Below are 26821 nucleotides of genomic sequence, written 5' to 3'. Positions count from 1 at the left end.
GTGTTGTACTGATGAATGCAGGAAATGTATTGCTGATGTAATAAGGTTTTGTGGAGACTTCAGATGTAGATGGGGTTAAGGGATGGAGGTCAGCATTGTGCAGGGAATGAAACCTGACAAGCAGTGTTTGTTTGCTGGGGGCCTTTACTTTGAAGACCTACAAAGCATTAGGAGTTTTGAAATGATACTGTGAATTATATTGTCCATTGTTGAATTCTGCCTCTGTGCTCAATGACATGTGAGGAATAGAGAACCAATACTTCAGATCTCATGATGACAGCATTAGATCTAGTGATCTAGTGTCAGCATTAGATGGCAGCATTAGAACCTGATCTAGTGAAAAAGTCCCTGCCCATTGTAGGGGTTTAGAATGAGATGATCTTAAAGGTCCTGTCCAACCTAAATGGTCCTGTGACTCCATGATCGTGACCTTAGAAAGTCCCCCTGTGGTTTGCATCCCTCTGAGAGCTGATGGTGCTCACTATCAAACAAGGTGAGGTAGGTTTTGTACTGAGCTGAACTGGCTCGTGAAAATGTCTGAGACGTGTGTCAGGGAGAAAGAAATACAAGGAAAGTGGTGAAGCAGGACTTTTTTCTTGCAGTCATAAGCTGGTGAAGCAGCTTGTCTGCTAGTGGAGCTGCAGTTGTGATGGAAAGGCATGGACAGTATGTTTGGAAGATGTTGTGCTGGGGTTTATTGCTGCAGGATGAGGAAGAGATCAGTGGGAAGTACGCACTGTATGGCAGAGGAGTGAGCAGCCTAAGAGCAAAGGAAGGTTTTGTAATGGAGAATGTGAAAGGAGTTGTATCAGTGCAGCAGTTCAGAGCCAGCAGCAGCTGTAGTTGGATGTCAGCATGCATTCCTACAGGAGCTGGGTTCCACTCTCCGGGTGCCGCGGTGCTTGTGCAGCTCCTCTCCTCTCTAAGGTGTTTTACAGCTGCTGTCAGCACTGCCATTGGCAGCCCTGCCAGAAACGCTGCAGTGGTTCTGCTGCTGTGGCACACCTAACACATCTGCTTTCCTGGAACAGCAACTACAACTTCTCCACGGATGGGTTCAGTGGCTCAGGAAGCAACACAAACCACAGCTCCTCAGTGGGTGTGCAGGGAGTGGACTGGATGAGGAAATTGGCCTTCCGCTACCGCAGGGTACGCGAGATCTACAACAAATACAAAACTAACGTTGGAGGTGAGTGGTCACCTGCACCAAGGTCTGAACACTGAACAGAGCTTGTTCTGTTCTGGGGCCAGACTCCATCCTTCCTCAGAGCTTTGGCTTTCCTGATGTGTGCACATGAGAAGTAAACCATTCTCCTAGTGCTAACTGGGATCAAATCTCCATGGAATCTAAGAGGGTACATCTTCCAAAACTGAACGGTGCAGGCTGTGATTTATCATGGAGATAAGGATGGTCACTCAGTCCTAGAGGTAAAAGTTTTGGTGCAAATAGTATCCCATTGCTAATTTGGTATGAAAGCCTGCCTGACACTCTGCTCAGCAAGGGCCTGAATGACTTGTTTGCCCTGCTGCTCAGGAGGTCTCATTCATATCTCCACAAAGTCTGCCTTTGGCTGTGCCATTGTCAGGAAATACAGTGGTCACCCCTGGCTGTCAGGCCCACAGTTGGACATGACTTCTCTGCTCTCTCTTCACAACGTCACTTAAAGCCTTCTAGTTTTGCTTCTTTTCTTACTCCAAAACAGTCATAATGATGCAACCATAGTGAGCAAATGGAGATGAATTTTGTTTAGTTTGAATCTTGGCATTACCAGCCCCAGAAAAGGGATGCTGCTGGAGCAGCTCACCTGGTAGGGTGACTTGACCTGGTCAGTTGTGGGTTTTGGTATCCTTTGCCTACACAAAAGCCTTGATAGATGGTTTTCTTGGACATATTTTCTAAAACCAGGTCTTCAAAGCAACAACTTTCGGCCTTAAAAATCTGCCAGTATAGGTCTGCAGTCTGGTGTGCTACAGTTACCTGATTTCTTGTAGGAATCAGACCATGATATTCCGTATTTTGCGTGTGGGAAACCTGGATGCATAGTTTTTCAGGACCTGTGGAAAGCTACATGATGAAGCAGCTGTCAGTGCAGCCTGCTGTGGGTCTCTCTGTGGCCTCACTGCAGAGGACTGGTGTAACAGGGCTGGAGTGAGGGGGTCTTGTACATCATGGATGGAAATTGGAGAGAGGTGCAGGCTCCCTGTGCTCTTTTCTTGCTTTGTTTACTGTCAGGAGCAGAAATGGGCTCCACTTATGTCTGCTTTTAATTCAAAACTGGAGGCTTGAAGTAAATATCTAAAAGATGGGAATAGACACACATGGGAATAAAATAAGGGGGGGTGGTTTAAAAAAAATATGTGAAAGGGCTTAAAGTGGAAGCAGAAAGTCAGAGGGTGACTTGTAGGAGTTCCTTCCCTTGCTCTGTGGCCTTGGACCCCTGCTACTGTGAGTGCTTTGGACTAGAGAAGCGCCTCTGACTGCCTGTGTCCTGAGAACTATTTGAAATAGTTGCAGAAAAGTTTCTGCCCAGTTCCCCATGGTCAGACTCCTGGATGGATGTCTGGGCTCATCTGTGTCACCAGGAGCTGGTTTCTTTTGTTGCTTTGAGACCAACAGTCCAGCTTCCAGAAGCCTTCCGCTCTATTATTTATTGCAGAGCAGGCAGCTGGGGCACTGGGGGACGGCTCTCCCTGTGTCAGACTTGCCAGGAAAACACATATTCATTACCTTCCAGGCCTGCTTAGCCCACAGAAGAGGGAAGCTCTGCAGCGACTGAGGACTGACATAGAAGTGCTGACAGATTCCTGGCTGGAAACTGCATTAAAGTCCCTCCTGCTCATCCAGTCCAGGTATGGAACCTGGAAGTGCATGCAAAGCTTTCTCAGCTCTTTCTCGCTCTTGGGTTTGTGTGCAGCACTGTGCTGGGCACTGCCTGCCTGTCACACTGCTGCTGTTCAGCACGGGCACTGAGAAGCCAAGTGACTGAGGGCAAGAACACCATCCCTGAGTACCCTCTGGGATTTCTCTGCTGCAACACCTGTAGTCAGGAATGTCCCCATGCTCACCAAATGGCTTTTCTGACAGAGAATTGTGCCAGAAGCAAACAAGCAAAAATTGCGAAACCTTGGCCTATAAAGCATAACAGCAAAGCACGTGGCACTTGGGGAAGCTGATCAGACTGTCTAGAGCATCTACTGGCACCGCTGCCTGTAGATGTGCTGTTACAAGTGTTTTTCTTCTTTTAGAAAAAACTGTGAAAACATCCTCATCACAACCACCCAACTGATGCCAGCTCTTGCCAAAGTTCTCCTGTATGGATTAGGCGAGGTGTTTCCCATCGAAAATATTTATAGTGCTACAAAAATAGGTAAGGGGTTGTGCCAAGTCTCTGGCACTGTGGCATCTGCTGAGGATTAGCTGGGAGGTTTACATGGGGAAATGCCATTTCTGCAGCTGGGCAGTCCCATGCTGTGGTCCTACTGGTTGAGGCTTCTGGCCTCAGGAGCTGAACTGGGTGTTACCCCTGTCCAGTAAGACAAGAAGTGTTTCTGTACTGGGAGGAAGGGACCTGTTCAGGCTTGATTTCTGTCTGCCTGACACTCCTTACAGGGGGGATCGTCTTTCGCAGGTAAAGAGAGCTGCTTCGAGAGGATCGTATCACGGTTTGGAAAGAAGGTCACCTACGTGGTGATTGGAGATGGGCGTGATGAGGAGGTTGCAGCCAAGCAGGTGGGTCTGACTGCAGAGGTGGGGTAATGCTGGGAGGCATTTTGCCTACAAGGACTCTTGTTCCAAGGCTGAACTCTTCAGGCCGGGACAGCCAGGAGCAAAGTTTGCCTTTGATGCAAGAGACCTTCCAGCGTGTTAAGATGGGCAGTTTTCTGGCTCCTGGGTGTTAAAAGTTTCTCTTTTACTATTGTTTAGGATTGTATATAACACTGTCCCTGTCAGCAGTGTCTTGGTGTAGCATGTTGGATGTAGCAGTTTAAAAGTTGGACTCTGTGATCTTGGAGGTCCCTTCCACCCTTGATGATTCTATGGTTCTGTATCCTGATCATAGCCAGTGGCTATGCAGGATAATACAGTTTCTCAGGAGCACAGAGGAGTCAGGGCTCAGTGACAGCACCTGCCATTAGGCTGGATTACAAACAAGGAGCAAAGAGTTTGATTGATTTGGACAGGCCCAGACGGGTTGTTCAGTTGTGCTAATTAGCAGTGAAGTTCCAAAGACGACTATCAGGACCTTGACTCTGCAGGCTTCACACGTTCTGCCATGTGCAGCAGCTCACAGCCAAGTTTTCCATCGTGAGCAGCTGACATGGCGGTGCTGGTGCCTGTCAAAACAGATGTGCACATAAGATGGGCTCCAGATACAGATGTGCACGTGGCCAAGGTCTGTGCTGAGCATGGTGTGCTCAGAACCAGCACACTGCACAGCCCTGCAGCTCCACCCAGCCTGCTTCTGCCTCAGCTGAAAATCCCTGCATACACCTGACTGTCCTGTCTCTGTTACAGCACAACATGCCATTCTGGAGGATCACAAATCACGCTGACCTCGTGTCCCTCCACCAAGCCCTCGAGTTAGACTTCTTGTAAGAAGTTGGAGCAGAGATGTGACTGCAGCTCGCACCAGCCCTCTCCATTACTGGGAGGGCAGAAATCTCGTATGTTTGGGGACTCACTATTCAGCTTGAAGAAAATATACCTAATGCAAACTGTACAGTGGAGTATGATAGCAGGTTGTTCCTCAGGAGCATGGGCCCTGCCACGTCCAGAGGTGTCCTGTAAAGAACCCTAGTATCAGCAGAGCTAGAGCTTGTCTGCAGGAGGGACTTAGAGAGCCAGTTGAATGCCTCTGGCAGGTGTCTCCAGAGGGAGGGGCCATACAAGAGCAGATGTATTTGTAAGAGCCTTCTCCTTTCTATTCAGCTTATGTATAACCCAAGTAAACACAAAACTTTATTTTTATAGGAAAATGCTGATGGCAGAGCTAAACCTCCCTTGTTTTGCAAAGCTGAAGAGCTATGTTCTTTTTCATAGGAAATATTAATGAAAATGTCAAAAATACCTCTATTGCTGTAAAATGTGTCCTCTCTCCTTCCCTGGGTGTTCAAATCAGTTAATTTATTACAATGCCCTTGTGTTACTTCCTCAGTGTGGGAATACTGGAAAATATAAGGGTATGCTCCTGGGATATGTGGTTCCTTGTAGAGGCAAGTGTTGGTGTTCTGAGTTGATCCCAGTGGCTTCTAGTCAATGTGTGCACAAGCCCTTTTAGCCAGCAGATCACTGGATTCCAGCCTTGGTCTGAACTGTAGATCCCACAGATCTTCCCTGTAAAGGAAAATGAAACCACCTGTGACAATCAGGTACAGCAGTCTGGTGCAGACTGCACAGATGTGAACAGTGTCCTCACCTGGACTAGGAATAATCTGATTCCTGAATCTGCATGAATGCTGCAGAGAAGGCACTGGATACGGTATAACCTTCACCTCTGCATTCCTGACTCCATTTGTAAGTTCCTTTTAGTAGAATCAGATTCAATTTTCTTATATTCTTTGTGTTAGCCTAACTATATAGTGAGAAACAAATGCCTTGTTAAGAGGGACTTAATTTTCTAAGACACTGTGACTTGGCAGCATGGAGCACTTGGGAGGGATTGTGATGCTGATTTTTCTGCTACTGTCTTAGAATAGAGGCTGGAGTCAGTGACCTGTAGCTCCCCTGGCCAGGAACAGCCAGCTGGGGACTGGAGCTGGCAGAGGGGTTTGGTTTTGTGCCAAATCAGGCTGTGTTTGGTGGCCTTCCCGCGTACCCCGATGGCACCAGATCAGCAGGTGCCCTGAGGACAGGTGTGTGTTGTGTGCCCCACTGCAGCTGCTCCTGCAGAGCCAGACCTGTGGCTGCACCCAGACCCCTCCAGATTGTAGTCACCAGCCCCGCATCACCCATCTGGGACCCATGGGAAACTGGGCTGAAAGTCTGTCACTGCAGGAGAACATTGACCCCTTCATTGTGCCCACACAGGCAGGGATGTGTTTGCTGCATTCCTTTCATGGCATCATCCATCGGTGCATGGGGATCTGTTGGGCCAGCTCAGCACAGGCTCTGCTGTGCCCTGGGAGCATCCATTCCTGGGCCGGCTCCAGCGACCATGGGGCAGAAGGTGCCTAGAGCCATGGGTTTGGGTACCTCATGCTCAGGGACTGGACCCAGGAAATCTACTTCACATGGTCCCAGCTCCAGTTTCCCTTTTTTTTTTTTTTTAAAATTTTTTAAAAATTAATTAAATTGCAGTTAAAGGTGATTCTCCAGGGTGGTCACAGGAGTCAGGAGTGATCTCCTTTCCATTCAGCTCCTTGCCAGGTGTTGGCCTTGTACTCTGATGCCAGGTGGATACTGGGTCTGTGTATTTCCCCAGGAGCTCTGCAGCAGGTACATGCTGTCCATGTGGGAGCTGCTGTCCACCAGCAGTGGAACAACTTGTCCCACGAGGAAAATCTGAGGAGTCTGCTGTGGGTGTCACTGGACAGCTCAGCAGAGGGGAAGGCATTTGGCTGCCCTGGGGGCTGCTGGCCCAGCAGAGCCTTGGGGGTAAATGGCCTGTGCTGGGAGTGCTCAGCAGTGGATTTGGAAAGGGGAGCAACAGTACCCAGGGATGTTCTCTGTCTACACCACATGGAGAGCCTCAGGTGTGTTAGCACCTGTTCCAGGCAACTGGGGCAGCTCCAGCTCCCTTACTGCTGGGTCCATAGAGTCCAGTTCCTCTGGGGTCCCTGTGAAGTGCCAGAGCTGTGGCAAGGAGCAGCCTCACTGCTCCCAGGGTACAGGACTGTCACCAGAGGATCAGGACTTTGTAGTCACAGAAGAGTCTGTGCCGGTGCTGAACATCCCTCAGCAGGTTCCTAGCCTATCCAAAGGTCTCCTGTAAGTAAGTTTGGGAGCTGTCTCAGCCTGTGCAGCAGACTGTTGGGAGCATGTCTTGTACTCCGGCTGGCTGAACTTTGGTATTGAAACCTGTGCCTTAACCTCCCACCACCGGCATGGCCGAGCAGCCCCTATACTTTGCTCCCATCAGAAGCAGCTGACCAGAGCAGTGCTGGAGAGGGCCTGGGTTTGCCCAGGCACTGGCAGCGGGTGCTGGACCCATGGGCTGGAGCTGCCTGGCAGCTAGCTGTGCTTTGTGTTTGTTTACTTCAAATGTTTTAAGGAAATTTTAAGATGTTGGTAAAATTTTAGCTGAGTGTGGAACGTGCAGCCACTGACATTTCATACTGATATTTATATGATGTTTCCTTGAATGTATGTAAAGTACTTTTATAACAGGAGGTTGATGGTACATTTCTGTGTTTGTTAATAAAGGGGTGACTTGGCTATTTTATTTTTTCCTCTACTGGGTGAATTTAAGCCTTTTCCTGTCTCTCTCATGAGGCAGGAACATCTCTATCCAAGCATTGATTTTCTCCTGTCTTTGTCACCAGTTCAGCTACAGGCAGGTCAGGGGTAATGGGAGAGCAAACCCGAACACCTGAAGGAATCAGCCTGCTGGCTCAGAGCACCTGAGCTCACCTGGGTTCTGCTGGCCTCCCCTTCAGCTTCAACACAGCCATGGAGGCTTTAAAACCCACCTGATCCACTAATATTTGTTGCCTCGGACAGCCCTGGGGGAGATGTCTGTGCTGGCACTGGTTGGAAGCAGTAGGACTCCTGGAGCCCACAGCACCTCTTTTGCTGTGCTAGAGGAGTGAGTCCTGGGTGCTGCTGGCTGTGGGGCCTTTGCCTGTTCATGATCTGTAATGGGAACTGTCCTGTGAACTGGAAAAAAAAATAAAAGTCTATTTTCTATAGTCAGTGTTTCAGCCTGTTCTCTGCCCCCATGTCAGTCCCCATGTCACAGGGGCAGCTATGACAGCCAGTAGGAGCATTCAGGGTACTGCAGGTCACCATGCAGCCACCAGAGCCCCCATGTTCCTGAAAAGTCCTGGTAAGCCAGTGGGGCAGGGACCTGCTCCTGGGCTTTGCTGATATTCTCAGGGGAGGCACATGGTGCTTCCTGCACAAACTTTCCCTCCCCATTTTCTTTTCAAGGCAACACCCCTCTACTACCCTTTGCTGCAGTGCTGCTGGCCCTGGCCAGGGCTGAGCTTCTGAAAGGAGCAGCTGTGAAACAGGATTTCAGCTGCTCCTCCATCTGCATACTGCTGCCTTTCCCGGTATGGAGGTTCCCTCCTGGGATGGGGGACTGGGAGGGATGTGATGGAGGCAAGGGGAAGGGGCCAAAGGCCCATGCTGTGGGCAGCCAGGACATGCCACAGCTGGGCAGCAGTAAAAGGCAGAGCTGCTTTGGGGCCTGCCTGGGTTTAGGCACTGAGCTGGGTGGAGGCAGCCCCACCTGGGAAGTGGTGGGTGTCTGTGCCCCGGAGCTGGCACAGCACTGACCTCACTACTGACCACACTGATCATACCAACAGTCACCTATGGATGAGAAACTGGCTGTGGCCAGCTCCAGCCTGGTCACAGCCTTGGGAGCACTGCCCAGGCTGTGGTGGTGGGAATCGCAGCCAAGGGAGCATGAGGTGTCCATAATAAGCCAGAACGCATAAGCCACCCTGCAGTCACACTCCCAGCACAGGCTCCCTTCCCCACGCCTCCCTGAACACAGTGATAACAGGTGAGCTTTGATCTTAACACCAAAACTAATAGAAGGAGGAAAATCCTGGCTGGAAACAGAAAGGTCATATAACCATAACCATGGAGGAAATGACTTTTCCCCACCACCCGTATCCCTGCACAGCAATGGCAGCAGCAGGCACAGGAGAGGCACAGAGAAAATAAACCAGTGCTCTTGTTTTTGATTTTTTCGAAAAACCTAGTAATAAATAATGAGAAAAGCTGACACAGCAGTGCAGCCATATGCCACAATGTGCTGGACTCCACACACATACTGTGGCTTTCCTTGAGGGTACAGCCACAGGAGCCATCCTGAGTGCCATGGGACTCGTCAGGTGTTTCCACATCACCCCTAGTTTCTGCCAGGTGCCTCCAGCTGCCCAAAACAACAGCCTGGGGGCCAGAACCAGGGGCACAACAAACAAATCTACCTCTGCCTCACATCCCTTTAGAGGACCTGCCTCAGACAGTTGACTCCACAGCAGGAGCCCCATTCAGGAAGTGCCGCCGTGCCAGCTGTGACAAGGGGAACTGGGTCTGAGCCAGCCACTGCATCCGCCTGTTCACAAGGTCTGGTTGCAAGAATGAGCGAAACTCCAGCCCATCACTCCCTCCACTGGCATCCGCCTCATCGTAGCCACCTTCCTGCTGCACCTGTATGTTGGGGTGCAGCCACTTGTAGTAGGTGACCCTCAGACCCAGCCCCAGCAGGTAGCAGGGCAGAGCAGTGGAGACCACTAGGAGGAGGTATGGGTGCTCCTCAGAGGGAGCTCGGCCCCAGAGCCAGGCAAGGGCCAGCAGTGTGCTGTCCACCAGGATGAAGCCATGGTAGATGATGCTGCGGTACAGCGTCCTCCCCTGTGCCACGTTGAACCAGCTGAAGTAGAGTATCACAGCTACAATGGCCCGGTAAAGCTGCTCGGGGCCGGATGATTCCATGAAGTCCGTGCCCTGCAGGCTGACCCAGAGGAACATGGCCAGCCACACAAGCAAGAAGTGGACAGCCACACCATAGGGCCAGAACAGGGCAAAGAGAGTGACCACCAGGATGCGGGGGTAGATGAGGAAGAGGTTCCACAGGAAATAGATGATGGAAGAGCCCCAGCTCAGCTCGTACTTGTCCTGAAGGAAGGAACGCAGGGACTGGTGGTAGTCCAGCAGAGACCAGGACACACACAGGAACGCGGTGCTGATCCCCAGGCCTGAAAACACAGAAGTGAAGATGCTGAGGGGGGCACCAAGGGGTGGCCGAGCTTGGCTCAAACCTCTCCCTGCCCAGCACTGCTAAAATGAGCTTCCCCCCAGCTCACAAAGCAGCTGCTGCCAGGGTCAGAGTGTCAGCACTCACAGGTCTCCCCTGGCCTTCTGCCCTCCTTGAGGACAAGGAGGCTGGTGCCTGGCCTTGCTCAGAAGATGGGGAAGAAATGCTGGGATTGCTCTGCAGAGCCTGTCTCTCCAGGCCGGTCTCACAGACAAGTGAGTGCTGGCTCCTACGTTGTTGGGCTCCCCATTTCCCTGCAGTGACACCTGCTCCTCACCCCAGGAAGGACACCACAGCACCTGCTCAGTGACCTGTGCTCCACCCATACCAACATCAGCACCTCTCCACTCCCCAGAGGGCTCCTGATTTCTCACTTGACCCTCAGCCTCTCCTGGGGCACATAAGGGAATGACCACAGTCGTCCCCGAGCTCCAATGCTCCCACCCCAAGCCCAGCATGGTCTACTGGGGCATGTGAATGCAGGACAGGGGTCGACTCTATAGTGTGACATGTCAAAAGAAGGAGTGACAGGGGAGCAGAAGGACAATTCAAGTGTCTTGCTGGGTTCTTCAGCTCCTAGACAGCCTCTCCAGTCTGCCCCATCCGAGCCCACTCTGATCACAAGTCTGCACCCTCACAGCTCCCCTCCCTTGGCCCCAGACCCCTCACCCTGGGAGAGCTCAGCCTTGTTTGTCCGCAGGATAATGTAGAGGAGTAGAGTGAGCTGCGGGGTGTTCTCCAGGAAGGTCTCGAAGAGACGCAGCATGCTGATGTCATGGAAGAGGAAGGCCATGTGTCTCTGCTCATCCTCCTCCTCTGCCTTTGCCCAGCACACCTTCCAGCCCACCTTTAGAGCATGCAGGCACCTGTGTGGGACCCAGTTGGTGGTGAGGGACCACGCAAGCACACACCTCGGTCCTCACGCTGCCCTGACAGGTCAACAAACCCCTGACAGGACAACAAACCCCACTGATTTATGTGTAAACCTCTCCGTCCCCCTCCCAAACCACGCACCACAGAAGCCACATGATGCCCAGCCATGGGTGAAGTGCAAGTGTCAAACTGAGCATCGACCTCAGCGGACCTGCCTGGATTATTTCCTTCCTCCGGCTCGGCCTCGCTGCTCCCCTGAACTGCCGGGAGCACCAAGGCTGTGATGAGGTTTCGGGGCGCTGTTCCGTTTGTCTCCAGGGCAGCGGCAACAGCACCGGGAGGCAGAGCAAAGCCGGAGGGAAACTTCAGCTGCAGGGACATAGGCAGCTCCCACCGACACATTTCATCCGGCTCCAGCCCGGGGCTGGGCCGAACCGGGAGCCTCTTGGCCCTCCCGACAGCCGAGGCACCGCTCACCCTCATCGCCGGGTGCGGGAGGGGCCGAAAGGCAGCTGCAGAGGTCCGGCCCCTGTCCTCCCCTACCGCCGGAGCAGGGTGAGGGGAACCCGGCGGGCCGGGAGGGAGGCTGAGGCGGAGCGGGGGCCGCGGGATGCCCGGGGACGGGCAGGGGAGGATGCCCCGAGACGGGCCGTGGGGGATGCCCGGGGACGCGCGGGGAAGTCCGTGCGGGGCTGCCATACCTGAAGAAAAAGCCGAGCTGTAGGAGGTGGAGGGCGGCAAGCAGAGCCGCGGGCACGGCGGGGCGCAGCGTGGGCGGGTCGGAGCTCAGCCAGAGCCAGCTGCAGGCCTGGGCGGCGGTCGAGGCGGCGGCGAGCAGCGCCAGCGACAGCGCGGCCCAGGCGGGCTGTCCGCGCCGCGCGTACTCCACCGCCACCCACCCGTCCATGCACAGGTCCAGCGCCGCCGCCGCCGTCCCCGCTGCCGCCAGCGCCAACTGCAGCGGCCCGAACCGCGGCGGGGCAGCTCGCGGAGACATCGGGGCCCCACGACCGGGCCCGGAGCCGGCGGTGGCGGCACCGGCACGGGCCGGACCCACCCTCTGACAGGGCCCGCCCCGGGCAGGCCCCGCCCCGGGCCGTGTGTCCCGCCACGAACTGGACGCCCCTGCTCCGCTACCGCCGCTGCTGCAGTCCCGGGCCCGGCTCGGCCCTTCTCCGCACCTGCAGCCCCTGGTGGTGCGTCGGGGGGGGGCAGAGCTGCTCCGGCCCCTTCCCTGGAAGCAGCACCCGCCCTGGCCCGCTTCTCCCGCGGGGCCCCCGCGCCCCGCACGGCTCCGGCAGCGGTTCTGCTACACCGGGGCAGAGCCGCCCCCAGCCCTGCGGCCCCGGACTCGCGTGTCCCTCCTTAGCCCCCTGCCCGCGCTCCCCTCGGAGCTGCCGCCGTGACACGCAGTCCTGATCCGCCGCCTGCCCGGCACGGCCGGGGCACCAGGGGCTGTGCGAGGTCTGACCAAGGGGGGAAGCGGGGTGGAGGTGCCCGGGTGCTCGGAACGGGGGAGGGCTGCTAGGACGTTGCCCTTCCTTGTCTCTGGCTGCTCTCCCTAGCCTGCCCTATTCCACAGCACCTTTGCTCACTCTGGCCCAACTGCAGAGGGTCAGGGCGAGTTGGGACACAGAGCATGTGCTAGGGGGAGAGCCGGGATAGGAACAGGTGGAACATCGGTCCAGCCAGCACAGCACCATGCAGAGCTGGGGGAGTCCCTGCCTTCAGCCACCCTCAGCACTGCCAGCATAGGACTGTGTTACCCAATTGCACTACTCTCCTTACTGCAACCAATTCCACTCATCTTCACTTTTAAAAGTCCTCACACATTTTCTTCCTAACCTGCACACCTCCTACAAAAAGGAAATTACAGGACTTTTTGGCTTCTAGACATGCTGAACTCCATAGCCAAATGTTCACCTGTTAAACACCTACTGCACAATTAAACGCAGAGGTGCACCACGGGCTGTAGCTGGGCCATTGAACCTAAGCAGGATACTGGGATTTGCTCCATCAGTAACTCCTGGCAGAGCAGAGCAGAGAAGCCCTGGGTCCCCCAGCCAGCCCCACAGATGTGGCCACATGGAGCTGCTTTTTCAAAGCCAGATCACTTTACGAATCCCAGGCAACAGAAACCCTACCCTACCCTTGCAGCTCCTGAACACCCAGAGTTCACCAGACTGAGCCCTCTGACCTGAGCCCAGCGTACACATGCTATTCCAGCAAGCCCTGCATCTCTGGGCATTCAGCAAGCTGCAGTTGAAGTACAGGTCAGCACAGCACAGCACAGCAGCTCCCACCTAGCAGGCAGCAAGTGCAGTTCAGTGCCTTAGCGGTTCAGCTTGTAAGATCTGGGTCCTACTTTTCAGCACAAAAACCACAGTTCCTTCTGTGGGAACACCTACACTACACACGTGAAATGCTCCTGAATATTTATGACTCTTGAACTGCTCTCATTACAAAGGTAAAACAATTGCCCACCAGATCTGTTTCCTACCCCAGGAAGCTCACCATTGACTACAGGGACAGTAACATTGCACCAGCCACCCCCACAGCCTCCTGAACAAGGCAGGGCATGCAGAGAAACAGGAAACACAAATCACTTATCTCCAATCCACCACCAGTATCAACCTGTATCCTAACTGGTTTTCTGTTACGCTTTAAAAATGGTTTAAAGAAAAAAACTTGTTTCATGTAGTGTAGTTCATCTGAGCTTCAGCTAAAAGCACAGCATACCTTTTGGCACAGCATAGCATGTCCTGAGCTCAAAGAGACCCACAGGGCTCCTCAAGTCCAACTTCTGGCCCTGCACAGGACACCTTAACAATTCCACCCTGTGCCTGAGTGTGTTGTCCAAACAATTCTTGAGCTCTGGCAGCTTTGGGGCTATGACTACTCCCCCTTGGCGAGTCTGTTTTGGTGGCAGAAATGGTTCTGGCCCTATTTGGAACACTCATACAACATGTTCTTTTCTTCAGTAGTACACTTATTTCTTGCTGACCAGACATTCACTTCAATTTGAACCTTCAAAGCAAAAAGCTAAGGAAAAAATAAGCATAGTTAAAGTATGAGTTGTGCTTTCAACCCCAGGTTTTGTCAAGCAGTTTTCTTCTTCAAGGCAGAAAAGCCTCTAGAGTCACATGTGATGCAAGGTGCCTCAAAGTTTTATTGGAAATGTTCAAAAGCTCTAGTAACAATCTCAGCTCTAGTAAAAATATAGATTTAAATGCATAAACTAAACAAGAAAAATACCTTTTCATGATTGCTGTACGTTAGTAGAATATTACTCTTGGCTACCCACTTTGTGAAGAAAAGGGAATGGAAGCTGAGTTAGGAGAAACAGCTCTAGAAACAAAGGACAAATCATAATGAGGCTCTTCCTTCTACCAGGCACCCCCTAAGGAGCCAAAACAAAGTGAAGGCTCTGAAGCATTGAGGAGTTCAGCTTTCCCATGTCTGTTTATGCTTTCAGTCACATGGTCACAACACAGAATCAGGTCCAGTTACCAGAATCATGCATGTTCTGCTTGTCCTTAAATTCCAAGGAGTCGGCATTCACAGAGTAACCAAGACTTTCCACAAAGAGCAAAGGTCACCCTCCATGTCACAGAGCTCGGCAAGGTATCTTGAAACATGGACAAACATTTGCTTGGAACTAAAATCAGATGGAAGGAACTTTAGTCGGCATCCGTTGACTTATAGTGATCATCATCCACCGTGGAGTAGATGTGTCCCTCACTGCTGAGGAATTCCACAGCTTGCCTTGAAGAAAAAGCCCCAGAGTTGGTAACTAGCTAGCAATTGGTTAGCAAAGGGAGATTAGTCACCACCTTTCTGCCAAGGAATTCCCATTTACAGACACCATCCTAACAGCTCCCTCCTGGCAGCTGCCAGGGGAAGCTCTTGGTGTCTCTGTCCCATGGGCAAGTGTAAGTGACACAGTAAGTTTCTCCAAAGCTATGGCAATGTGCTCCCCCCGCAGCTCAGACTCTGCCTGAGTCACCACTCTCTGCACTTCCCAGGTAGTACACATCACTCTGCTCTAGAGGGGACAGAACACACTAAGGTCATGGAACTCAATGACTATTTTTGTAAGTCTCAAGGACAAGTTATGAGGCAGTGAAGGAGAACTATTCCTAAATTTTTTATCAGTGTGCAGAGAGCAAGGCAGTCCTTGAACAGGAAAAATACTGCAGTATTTTTCCTTTTTGAGGCACTGCAGTACATTGCCACTGAACTGATAAACAGCTTGTCTTGAAAACAGGGAGCAAAGCAACTGGCAACAGCTCATTCAGGGCAGTGAATCCTTCAAAAGCTCTGGTTCCTGTACTGCTGGGACCACCTGAATTAGCCACGCTGGTTCACAGATGAGTGTCTGGGCTTGTCCACTGTCCTCTCTGCCTCTGGAAGGGCTGCCTGGATTTCCATAACATACTTCATTTCTACACACTTACTTGATTGTTGATGCACTCATACTGTGGAGCTGAAGTTTCAAGTCTTGTAGACTCATCCCCTCTGGGCTATGGCAGCTTTTGATCAAGTTCAGCACCTGGAGGAGCAAGAACCATTGCACTGCATCACACTGGAGGAGCCTCTGCTGCCACTGCTGTGCTCCCAGAAAAGCTGCTGGCACCCACCTGGCTCTGCTGCACTGTGAGCCCATTCACTGGAAGGCTACCACCTGCTCCGTAGCCCGCCATGTCACTTATCCCAGTAGAGGACAATGACTGTGGCATTCTTGATGCTGACTGGAATTTAAGAGAATAAAAGTGCTGTGGTTAGCCAGGCTACCCAAGCTCACAGCGTTGAAGAGTCATTGTTATTTCAAAGACATTAAGTAAAAATAGCTTCTTATGGAAGTGGATTGCAACACAATCTCTCTGCAAAAAAGCCAGGAATCCTGTTACACCTTCAGCATAGCCCAGCTTTAAGCTTTCCAGCCCCACAATTAGACAGTTTTCCCAGCGAAGCCAGAGGTCCCTGGGAGATCTACCAGTCACCCAGGAAGGGCCATGATGGAATCAGGATCTTTGTACATACCATAAGATTTTTTCTGAGGATCATGTGTGCATTGACAATCTCTAGCATGTGTGTAGTAAACTCATTCATATTTTCCAGAGGCATGATCCTAAATGCTACCAAGCTCTTCTTATTCTTTCAGAAGAAAAAAAAACAAACATAAAACCAAACATAAATCAAAGAAAACAATTTACAACACAGCAACAGGAAGATGCCTAACAGCAAACCCAGCCATTCCCTCCAACAGCCGCATCCCATTCAGGAGTGGGTGGGATAGCAGTGGGGAGAGAGCTTCTCTACATGCAGCTGGTCCAAAACATTCTGACCTACAACTCATGCTGGTTTTGGCTGGGGTAGAGTAGCACGGGCTAGTTTTGGACTTCTGCTGAAAACAGTGCTGGTAACACAGGGATGTTTCCGTCATTGCTCATCAACCCTTGCACAGACCCAAGGACCTTCTTGCTTCTCACACAGCTCCAGTGTCAGGCTGGGAGGAGACACTGCTGGGACCTCCACTGCTCCAAGGGAGAACCCAGACCAGACAGTGTCACGCTCAGTTATAAAACTGGTGAAAGGAGGAAGAAGGACACCTGCCTGCCCATGGGAAGTGTGGAATGAATGCCTCGATTCCTCCATCCCACAGGGAGGGAGCAAGCAATGGGGGAGGGCGGTGATTTTGAAAGACAATGGAGACAAGAGTCCCTCCTCCTTCTAACCAGCTAGGAATTAACTGCACCTTAATGCATGCACCATCATTTGAATATTTAGTTATGTGGCAACCACATGTGCTACATGGAGTGCAACAAGAAGTCTCCCCATGAACCAGAACCTGGTCTAAGCTTGACAGTACCAAGACCCCAGAACCTTGTGGCCAGAATTCTGCTCTGCTCTAAACACACTGATGATGAGGGGCGTTTTGAAAGGATTCTCATTTTAAACAGTCCTCTGTATTCAGGAACAATTTGGGTGTTATTAAATACAACCCTGGCAGAGACATTGAAGGATTTGTCCAGAGACCACAATTAAGTGGATATTCTGAAGCAGCCCACTAACACTAAACCAGATCACCAATTCTTCACACCTCTGCTCCACTAACATGACCTTACCTGGAATGACCGAAGGTGACCAGCTACTTTGACATAAGTTCCTGGAGGTACCACAACATTCTCACCTCCTGCCTCCTAACAGAGAGGGAAAAAAGAGAGGTTTGTTGATTCATGTTTAAATTTCTCAATTATCACAATAAACAACTTAGCAAAGCAGGCTCATCTCAAGCAAACACAAACAATGTGCATTCCTACGTCCAGTAAGAGCAGTTAGAGCAACATAACTGTAAATAAAAAATAAAGAAAAACATTGGTACATTTCAGAGTAGTAAGAGCCATTTGTCTGCTCTGCTGTTTCTGTCCATTTATGAGAGATTCTCACAGTGCAATAAAAGGAAAGGAACCCCGGATGGTAAAAAATTAGGTGTTGAATTCCATAATCTGGCTGTGGAATGGGGCAGGCCAGAGCCATCTTTAAACTCACACTAAACTTGAAGTAAAGGAACTGAACAACTGCCTGATTACTCTCCCAAAACTGTTCAACTGAACTCAGCTATTCTAAATAGGCAAACAGTCATATACAGCACCAGTGACCTCTGATACAGCAGCATCTTCCTTGGATTTCAGGGACACGTTATCCCTAAAGTACTTTTCAGAAAAGCCACGTCTTTTGGATAAGAGTGCTCTGTGAAGAACAGGGAGTTGGTGTTCATGATCCTTACGGGTTCCTTCCAGCTGAGACACCATAATTCTACAACACTTCTCTACTCACTGCTCTCAAAAGCTGCTAAAGAAGCCTGTTCATAGCAAATCCGATGCTTACATCGGTATCAACCCACTGCCTGACGTCCATCGGGGCTGCCGTCATGTCGTCCACTTTATAGAGGATGTTGGTGGGCGCCTTCTCCGCGTGCCGGACGATGCCCACAACGGTGACCTGCGGCGGAGGGGTAAGGGTTGCTCGGGCCGGCCGCTGGACGCGGGTCTGCCCCGACCGTGACCGCCCCGGCGCTCACCTGCGAGATCTCCACGTCGCAGATCCGGAAGGTCTCGTCGACCTGCTCCGCTGCCAGCAGCTGCGACACGGTGCAGGGCACGATGTTCTGGGAGCGGCTCCGCTGCAAGGGGCGGTGGGGCCGTCAGAGCCGGCCTCGGCCTCGGGCCCCCTCCCGCGGCCCCCGCCCGGCCTACCTGCTTCTTCTCCCCCTGGGCGCCGGCGGGCGACCCGAACCCGCCCGGGGACTGTGTGTAGCCGCCCGGGGGTCCCGCGCCGCCCATGGTGCCGTACCCGCCATCGAAGTTCCCTAAGGGAAGAGAGAGAGGCACCGTGAGGCGGTAGCGGGGGCGCGGCCTCCGTCCCCGCCTCTGCCACCATCACGGGGAGCGGCGGCGGCCTCGGGCCCCGCGTCCGCAGGAGGCGCCGAGCGCGGCCTGTCCCGCCCGCGCGTACCGTGTCCGCTCCACATGGCGCCTCTCCGCGACCTGCCGCCACCCGCCTGCGCGCGCCGACACTCGCGCCCTACCGCCTACCGCCTCCCGCCCAATCCGGGACCGCAGCTCTGCCAACCGACAGCCAATCGCGTCCCTCCGTCTTTCAGCATCTCCCAATAGGAGGAGGCCACGGGGAAGCCGCCGCCGCCATTTTGAGAGTGGGCGCTGCCCGGTCTCACATGGATGAGGGGGCGGGGCCGAGGCCGAGGCTGAGAGGCAGGGCCGCGCTCAGGTAGGGGCAGCGCTCAGGTAGGGGCAGCACATTGGTGTCTGTAATGCAGCCCGTGGGTCAGCCCGTGGTGCTGCTCTTGCTGTGCCCGCTGGCCGTGGCTCTGCTTAGTGCAGGTGGCAGCCCCGGGCGGTTCTGGCACCTCACGGACCTGCACTGGGACCCCGGGTACGAGGCGGCGGCGGCGGCGGGACGGCCGTGTCCCTCGGGCGGCGATCGGGCCGGGCCCGTGGGGCCCTGGGGCAGCTACCTGTGCGACGCACCCTGGAGCCTGCTCAGCTCGGCCGCCCGGGCCATGCGCGGCCGCCTGGCCAAGCCGGACTTCGTGCTTTGGACTGGGTGAGAGGGACTCGGCCCGCCGGGAGGGACCCCGGGGCTGGGCGGGCGGAGGGCGGTGGAGCCCATACGGAGCTTGTGGGGTGTCAGGGCTCTTTCCGTGGTCCCTGCTTTGAAAAGGAGAGGTGAGGATGTGCCTCGTAATGCAAAACAGGGGTTTGGAGGAGACCACAACCCCAGCGAGGGCTCTCGGCACTAGCAAGGAGCTCGTGGCAGTGAAGTGACAAAAGGATCACAACTCACTGTCCTTCGCTTGTGCATCCTGTCCAGCCCTGTCTGACTGCACACTGACTCAAAGTACCTGGAATGCGAGGGGAAGGGGGCTGTGGGCTGTGTATTAGCACATCAGGCTCTGCTGGTCAGAGCAGTGGGAGGAGAGCATTGTAAACCAGGCTTGCAGCATTTCTTCTGCGATGAGGCACCTGGGAGACCTGTCTCAAGAAGGGGCTGTTTTGCTTTGAGAGTCAGAGGAACCTCTCCAGTGGAGGTTGTTCTCTCCTGCTATGGTCCCCAGAGGTGGGCCTCTTGTCCTGTGTAGAGGCCTCAATTGCACTTACAGATGATAAAAGCTTTATTTTGCATGGTGATTGCGTGTATGGTCATTCTTTTGATGGTGCAACCTCAGCTTGCTGTAACCTCCAGTCCCAGTTTGCAGGGCTGTTGCCTGCACCATGTTTTAATTTTTTGTCCTTGAAGATGCCTGTTCCTGCTTAGATGTAGTTATTGGTCCTTGTGATCTTATGTTGAGTATTCTTTTTCCCTCAAGCAATTTTCCCCAGTCCTTTGACCAGATTTTGAATGTTCTCTCTCTCCAGTGGGCATGTGGACAGCCCAGCATAATTTACAAATTCCATAAACCTTAATGCAAACACAGGTGTGGAGCAGCCCTAGATTGCTGCCTTACTGAAGGCATTCCCTTGTGTCATGGTGATCACAGTTGTGCAAACAGCTCTGCTTTATTATTGCAGATCAGATGGTGCTCTCAGATTGCAAAGTTCTGATCCTTGCAATATTTCCAGGCACCTTTAGTGCCTGTGACACACCCTGAGAGAGAGCAAGCCTTCCCTTCATACCCTTGTGCATATGGGTTTTAAGGTAAAGTGAATCATAGAATCACAGAATATCCTGAGCTAGAAGGGACCCACAAGGATCATGGAGTCCAACTCCTGGCCCTGCACAGGACAACCCAACAATCCCACCCCGTGCCTGAGTGCGTTGTCCAGACACTCCTTGACTCTGGCAGGTTTGGAGTGGAGCTTATTTTCCCTGTGAGTAATTCCTTGTAACTCCCTCAGTGTCTTGGCCAGTCAGCATAGCACTGACTTCTGCACCCAAAAGCTTCACCGTTCTCTTGTAGGAGGTATAGAGAAGAGTTGGCAAGTTTCTCTGCCTTGCTCATTGCTGTGAGCAATGAGCACAGGCCCTGTTAGTCCCAGGCAGCGACTGTGCTGCTTCTCTTTTTCTAGAGATGACACTCCTCATGTCCCCAATGAGCAGCTTGGAGAAGAAAAGGTTCTGCACATAATAGCAAATCTGACTTCTCTGATAAAAGAGACATTTCCAGGTAGGTTTTGAGGGGATGAGAAGGGGAGCAGGGCACAGAGACTCATGGGAAGGGCTAACCAGGATGGAGAAATGACAGAATTGGGACAGGGAAAGGCACAGAAGGCTGTGGTCACTGGGACTTGTTTGTCCTCTTCCCAGTGGCCTCAGTTCTGCTGTGCCATACAGAATTGATGCACACTTATGTTCCAGATTAGCTCAATCAGGAGAGAGGAAAAGAAAGGTTTCTGTCAGTAGTCATTAAGGCAGAAAAAGCTGCGAGATTCCCTCCGACATAACCTGTGTCAGCAGGGGGCAAGGAACGTTAGTGCTGGTGACAGCTCAGTCACTTGGCTGTGGGTGGCTTGTCCCTTGGGCGGGTCCCAAGGGCACCCTCTGTCCCATGGTGCCCTGGGGCAGAGGGTGACTGGCCTTGGCAAAACTCGTGGCCATGCCAGAAGGGGGCGAGGCGGGGGGGGGGGGGGGGAGTGCCTCGGGAAGCTTGGAGGAGCTCGGCAGCACTCCTCTGCGCCTCCTTTGCTCTGTCTCCAGGTACTAAAGTCTATGCAGCGATGGGCAATCATGACTTCCACCCCAAGAATCAGTTTCCTGGGAAGGAGCACCGGATCTACAATGAAACAGCAGAACTGTGGCGGCCCTGGCTGAATGATGCCTCCCTTCCTCTCTTCAGAGCAGGTCTGGCACCACTGGCTCATGTTTAGAGCACGCTGGGGATATGAGGAGGGTAGGAAAATATAATGAACAATTTTCCTTGCCTCTATGTTCAGAGCAACAGTAGAGGATTTGCAGAGGAAGGGTGTAATTTAATGCTGGTTTCTGGCTTGGAGTTTTCCTGCTTGCAAGAAGAGGAATTATTTTATACTTTAGTCTCTCCTGCCATCATCAAGTTACTGGAAAGAATGCAGCGTGGTGAACTGTAGAGAGAGGAAAAATATCTTTAAATGTAGCAGCTGATGCAGGCAGTGCTGTGGCTCTCCAGAGCTGCCCAGCTCCTGGTGCTGCCCATTGTCCCCATTCGGGTCTCCCTTCACTGGGAGACGCAAGAGAATGACAAGAGATACACGGGGAAGAGTCGCTCCAAATCCACATCCTGGAGCAGTCAGAGCATTGTTCCAGGCAGTGACCCTGCTGTGGCTATTGCTAAGGAGAACAGAGAGAGGTGGAACCAAAGGGATCTGCAAGCACAGCCACCAGTGTGACCAGACCTCCAGCTCTTTTTCCATTGGTTGCATTTTTAAGGAGCTTTCTACAGTGAGAAGCTGCCTGGCCCAGGGACGAGGGGGCGGATGATTGTCCTCAACACCAACCTGTACTATGACCAGAATGATGAGACGGCCGGTGAGGAGGATCCTGGGGGGCAGTTCCAGTGGCTGGAAGAAACACTGATGAACGCCTCTAGAGCAGATGAAATGGTATTAAAAAGACTGAATAAACAACCTTTGTAGAGGGCTTCTCCCAGCCTGGAAGCTCTTCCTGCTCTGCTCCCTCTGGGTGCAGTTGCAGCTGGACAGTACTCTGTGGGCAGTGTGGGCTGTGTGCTCAGGGCAGCTCTTGCTTCTGCAGGTCTACATTGTAGGGCACGTCCCTCCCGGCTTCTTCGAGAAGAAACGGGGCAAGCCCTGGTTCCGGAGGGGCTTTAATGAGCGGTACCTGGGAATTGTGCAGAAACACCACAGGGTGATTGCTGCCCAGTTCTTTGGGCACCATCACACAGACAGCTTTCGCATGTTTTACAGTGACACAGGTACGTGTTCTGGTCACCCAAGCACTTGTGTGACAGCTCTGCCAGCTCTCAGAATCACTGTCCGTGGAAGTTTTCAGTGGCTGTTGGCTGAAAGCAGCTGAGAAGCCAACAAAAGCTTCTGCAGTGCTTTCGGCAGCAAGAGGCAACAGTGGTTCTCATCTCTGCTCCCAGTCTGTAGCTCCTGCCCTCTTCCCATTCACTCTCAAATGTTGTTGTTTCCCCTCAATGCCTGGTGGCTTCTTGCCTGTTCCCTCTTGAGGGGTTTGGGCACTGCTGAGGGAGCAGTGCTGAATCTCTGTGGGTGTGTGGTGCTCTGGGTGAACACCTTTGCTGACTTTGGTTTCCTGGCCACCCTCACTGCAGAAGTCTTTGCCAGCATTGGAAAGCCCATTCCTGGCTGTAGCAGCCCTTTGCTCAGTCCCCACTGCTGTTCCATGTGTTAATCTTTCTGTGTGTATGTGGTGGGACCAGGAGCTGGTGACAAAGGTGCTGGCAGCAGTGCGATCAGCTCAGGGTGCTCACTGTGATGGGGACAGGGTGTGGGACAAACCAAGGTCTCCAATCACAGTTAGCGTTGCATTTCTGTAAAGGTACTCCAATCAATGTCATGTTCCTGGCCCCCGGAGTGACTCCCTGGAAAACAACATTACCTGGAGTGAATAATGGAGCCAACAACCCTGGGATTCGGGTGATCGACTATGATCGGGACACCCTTCAGATCTTGGTAGGGGATCTCCATGTGCACCACACTGCAGTTCTGGAACAATTTTAATTCCCCCCTGTAGTAGGAACAGGCAGGACCACAGGAGCTGAGTGGCTGTGTTGGGAGAGGACTGACCCAGGGTATTTCAGCCTCGTGTCTGGCACAAAGATTCAGTCAGAGTGTCAGTGAGTCGAGGCATGGCCCTGGCAGCCAGTGCATCCTGCAGGGAAGGGTCAGGCAGTTCTTGCATTCTTCATGTCCTTAGCGAGTTTCCTTTGACACTTGCTTTGCTCCTGAGATAACATGGATCACAAAACTACTCTGAGTAATAACAGGCTTGTCAGACCCCCTACAAAATCTTTAAACCATCTGAAAAAATATTCATGTCCCTCTACTTGAAGTGATGCATTTGGAGTAGATCTGAATTGAGGTGATTTGTAGGGGTAGCTTCTGTTTCCTGTCTCTTGTTTGCCAAGAGGTGGAGGACGGGTGTTTGTGCCCTCCTTTGTAGTGGACGAAGCTCTCTATAACTGCTCTGTTAACATGTTTATAGTATAGAAGTGAATGCTAAAATACACTGTGCAAGGCTGGGGAGCCAGTAAAGCAGAGAAAAAGAGGGCAATAGACTGAGAACAGAAGTTGTGAAAAACTTGATTCTTCAGTTTGTTCACAATTGAGAAAATAACTTTGCTCAGGAAGTAACACCCCTCCAGCCCTTGCTTCTGCTGCTGGACAGTGTTGATAGTAACTAACCAATGTTTGAAGCAGGCTGGGCTCAAAGTTTCTGATGTTTCGAGATCAAAATCAGGCAGAGCAAAGCCACCTCTTCACCCCTTAGGACACAGGCTTCGTTTGGGGTGCGTTCTGGAGGCTCTCATCTGAGGAGTTCCCAGGTGGACATCGCAGTAGGAAGCCCTGTCAGGGGCAGCCAGGCCCCTGGGGTGGGGAATGCTGCAGCAGGCTCCAAGCCCAGCCCAGTGTCTCACTGCAGGGCCTGTCTTGTACTGGTGTCTCCCCACTTCTGTTTTTGTCTCTCTCAGGATATGGTGACTTACTACTTGAACCTTACTCATGCCAACATGATGGCTTTACCATGGGATGAAGAGTTCCCAGAGTGGGAAGAAGAGTACAGGCTAACAGAAACTTTCCAGGTCCCTGATGGCTCCACACGCTCCATGCAGATGGTGCTGGAGATGATCTCAAGGGACCCACACTACCTGCAGCTGTACTACGAGTTTAACTCTGCCAGATATGACCTGGCACCATGCAAGCAGGAATGCCGTGTGGATCACCTGTGTGCCATCAGGGAAGTCAGTTTTACAAAGTACAATGAGTGTGTGAAAACCAACAGCTCTGCCTCTGCTACCAGCAGTATTTGGCTTTTGGTTTTCTGCATGTTCTTAGGATTTCTCAGTCCTCAGTGAGTGCTGTGATGGCCAAGAGCAAGAGAAAAGGAGGAGGGCATGATATCACACTACACTACATGTGAATTGGTGATTTTGGCATTGAGAACTTGACTGGAAACCAGAAAAAAATCATCAATGTTTACTAAAAGCTCTGTGATGCTGATTTGAAATTTTCTACACAAGCTTGATGTGTGAAGGGCAATGTTTATGAGAGCCTTGTTGTGCCAAACTGACTGCAGTAGGAGTTTGTCTCCCCTCTGCTGGGACTGTTGGGGCAACCTCAAATCAGATGAAGACCAGGCCTCCCCATGGGCATAAACTGGCAATGGGAGAGGGTAGGGAGCTGCGACATGTTCCAGAGGCTGCTGCCAGCATTCCTTATGTTGGCAACACTTCTGCCAGACTGCACAGTTGGTGACTCAGGAAGTCTTGTTGTGGTGGCCTTGTTCCACCTTGCTGGACTTCAGCAACCTTTGATATTTCAGTACTGAACATGAGGCACTGTTGATTATTTCCCCCTCAGCTGCTGAGCATAAATAGCTCTCTTCATTCTTTCTTATGTGCTCTCTTCACTTGCCTCCACTGAGTTCCATCCATCATCTGGGCTTAGCAGCTTGGGGCACTTCCCCAGTGAGATCCGAGGTGGTGATTTACAGCCTTGGGTTTGCCAGCTGCTCTGAGACCCTGGAGGGAACCAGTACACAGTGCTGGTATTGGACTCCAGGTACGGGTGGATGGGGTGCAGGATGAGTGCTCTGTGTTGTGTGAAGGTGGCTCTGGGCAGTGACAGTGGGAGGGGTCGTGCTTTTGCTGCCGGGGTTGGCATTTGCCCCGGAAACCCCTTTGAGCTTGTGCAGAGCAATGCTGCAGGTGCTCGAACACCCAGTTAAGGTCCAGGACCCGCTGTAGGCCTGTCGGCACAAGGTCTGATGTGTACCTCACTGCCCACGGGAACACACCTGACTACACTGTGTACAACCCACTCTGCTCCTGGGCTGCAGGGCTCGCAGCCCCCGCCCCTGTCCCCTCCAGCGCTGTGTCATCAGAGCTCTCTAGAGCAAACGCAGACCTGAGAGGGAACGGTGGGAGACAGGCGGTAATTGCCAGTGTTGCTTGTCTTGAAATCCTCCTGTTCGTAGCGGGAGGACTGAGCTGGCAGGTGCCAGCCGGGCCGCTTTGAGATCCGGTTCGTTCGGAAGCACCTCGGAGGGCAGCGTGGACAGGGGCTATGGAGGGACACGCGAGTCCGGGGCCGCAGGGCTGGGGGCGGCTCTGCCCCGGTGTAGGAGTACCGCTGCCGGAGCCGTGCGGGGCGCGGGGGCCCCGCGGGAGGAGCGGGCCAGGGCGGGTGCTGCTTCCAGGGATGGGGCCGCCCGCGGGGCATGGGAGTTACCCCGAGGCGATGCTGGGGACAGGCCTGGTGGTACAGGAGAGAGGGGTGGGTGGGGTAACTCTGCCCCGTGAGAAGAGTGAGCCAATATGAGGAATACTGGCAACAGCCTCCGGGACATGTGGCAGCTCCCGGCTCTCGCCCGAGGGCCGTTTTGGGGCCAGCATGCCCTCACCCACCTTCTGTGGGCCCCGGCTGTAAAGGCTTCCTCCTCTACCATTCTGCAACTGTACTTGAAGCCTTTCCCTGATGTTTGTCAGATGCTATGACAAGAGAAACAGCAAGGGTGATGTATAGGGGGATGGAGAGCAGATTCACGCTCTTTAGCTGTTTCTCTCTTAAAGCTTCTCTGAGGACATCAGTTCTGGAAAATTCATACAAAGCAGAAGACAATAACCACATTCACCACCAGTGCTTCTGGAAAGCTGCTGCTCTCCTCTCAGAGTAAGTTTCAGGCACTAATTGTGATGCTGGAATGTCAGGTACCTCTTACTGCTTTATAGGTCACGGGACCTCTGGGGAAGGGTCATTTAACAACTGCAACGCAAACTCCACGGTTGTAGATCTAAACTCACTCCAGTCTCTTACTTCACACTCTCCCTCTTTCACCAGTATTCCCTCCCCACACCGAGCAGGTAAGGCCCAGTGACACTACACAGCTCCTGTGGATGAGGAGCTGTACCTGGTGTTGAGAAGTGAAAGCAGAAACATTGCTACCCCTTTACCTACTGCTGCTAGATTGAGAGTTTTGACATCAAAGAATCTACAGATGATCTGACTGTATTTGCCTGCTTTTGAAAAAACACATTGTAAACAGCAATGGATGTCTAAGCCCAGCAACAGCCATTGCACAGCCCCAAGTCCTTGGCTTGTCCCAAGTTATGTCTTGCAGTCCTGTGGTCTGCTGGTGCTATTGGGGTTTCAAAGCCCTTGGTGTAATTGCACAAGTGTACACTTCACCTGGCCACTCACCTGTTCTACACAGGAAGCTATTCCTGCTCTCCTGAAGGGTCCCAATGAGATCTCAGCTCCTCCCCAACAAGTCCTGCTTCCCAGCCTGGCAGCTTAGGGTCTGATGTGTTGGTA

The 26821-nt window shown here is 52.6% G+C and overlaps 4 protein-coding genes across 12 annotated transcripts in view; 2 read left to right on the top strand and 2 right to left on the bottom strand.

Moving 5' to 3' along the window:
* The window catches only part of EYA3 (EYA transcriptional coactivator and phosphatase 3), a 57957-nt gene extending 50109 nt beyond the window's left edge, over positions 1-7848 (top strand). For all 7 annotated transcript variants that reach the window (XM_085081120.1, XM_085081121.1, XM_085081118.1 and 4 more), the window contains 5 exons: positions 1032-1189; positions 2736-2850; positions 3247-3368; positions 3630-3730; positions 4517-7848. In XM_085081120.1, the coding sequence (XP_084937246.1) occupies positions 1032-1189; positions 2736-2850; positions 3247-3368; positions 3630-3730; positions 4517-4597 (577 nt within the window). In that variant the 3' untranslated portion in view covers positions 4598-7848. The remainder of the gene's footprint in view (positions 1-1031; positions 1190-2735; positions 2851-3246; positions 3369-3629; positions 3731-4516) is intronic.
* A 980-nt stretch (positions 7849-8828) lies between these two features.
* XKR8 (XK related 8) lies at positions 8829-11877 on the bottom strand. Its single transcript, XM_085081122.1, has 3 exons — positions 11507-11877; positions 10602-10798; positions 8829-9873 (listed from the first exon to the last, which is right to left on the bottom strand). The coding sequence occupies exons 1-3, from the start codon at positions 11800-11802 to the stop codon at positions 9134-9136; spliced, it is 1233 nt and encodes a 410-aa protein (XP_084937248.1). The 5' UTR covers positions 11803-11877; the 3' UTR covers positions 8829-9133.
* A 2371-nt stretch (positions 11878-14248) lies between these two features.
* RPA2 (replication protein A2) lies at positions 14249-18472 on the bottom strand. Its single transcript, XM_085081087.1, has 9 exons — positions 18324-18472; positions 18065-18177; positions 17890-17991; positions 17697-17810; positions 16934-17008; positions 15849-15962; positions 15446-15556; positions 15263-15357; positions 14249-14570 (listed from the first exon to the last, which is right to left on the bottom strand). The coding sequence occupies exons 1-9, from the start codon at positions 18337-18339 to the stop codon at positions 14486-14488; spliced, it is 825 nt and encodes a 274-aa protein (XP_084937213.1). The 5' UTR covers positions 18340-18472; the 3' UTR covers positions 14249-14485.
* A 35-nt stretch (positions 18473-18507) lies between these two features.
* SMPDL3B (sphingomyelin phosphodiesterase acid like 3B) lies at positions 18508-24899 on the top strand. Of its 3 annotated transcripts, none has more exons than XM_085081082.1 (7): positions 18508-18596; positions 20396-20493; positions 21024-21167; positions 21732-21904; positions 22056-22236; positions 22827-22960; positions 23980-24899. In XM_085081082.1, the coding sequence occupies exons 1-7, from the start codon at positions 18544-18546 to the stop codon at positions 24361-24363; spliced, it is 1167 nt and encodes a 388-aa protein (XP_084937208.1). In that variant the 5' UTR covers positions 18508-18543; the 3' UTR covers positions 24364-24899. The 3 variants fall into 3 exon arrangements, with proteins under 3 accessions (XP_084937208.1, XP_084937206.1, XP_084937207.1); XM_085081080.1 differs by lacking the exon at positions 18508-18596 and adding an exon at positions 18603-18932; XM_085081081.1 differs by lacking the exon at positions 18508-18596 and adding an exon at positions 18956-20197.
* Positions 24900-26821: the final 1922 nt, after the last annotated feature.

The sequence above is a fragment of the Lichenostomus cassidix genome, chromosome 23, assembly GCF_008360975.1.
Source record: "Lichenostomus cassidix isolate B80296 chromosome 23, HeHo_3.0, whole genome shotgun sequence".
Taxonomy (NCBI): domain Eukaryota; kingdom Metazoa; phylum Chordata; class Aves; order Passeriformes; family Meliphagidae; genus Lichenostomus; species Lichenostomus cassidix.
This window is presented reverse-complemented; position numbering and strand designations above follow the sequence as displayed.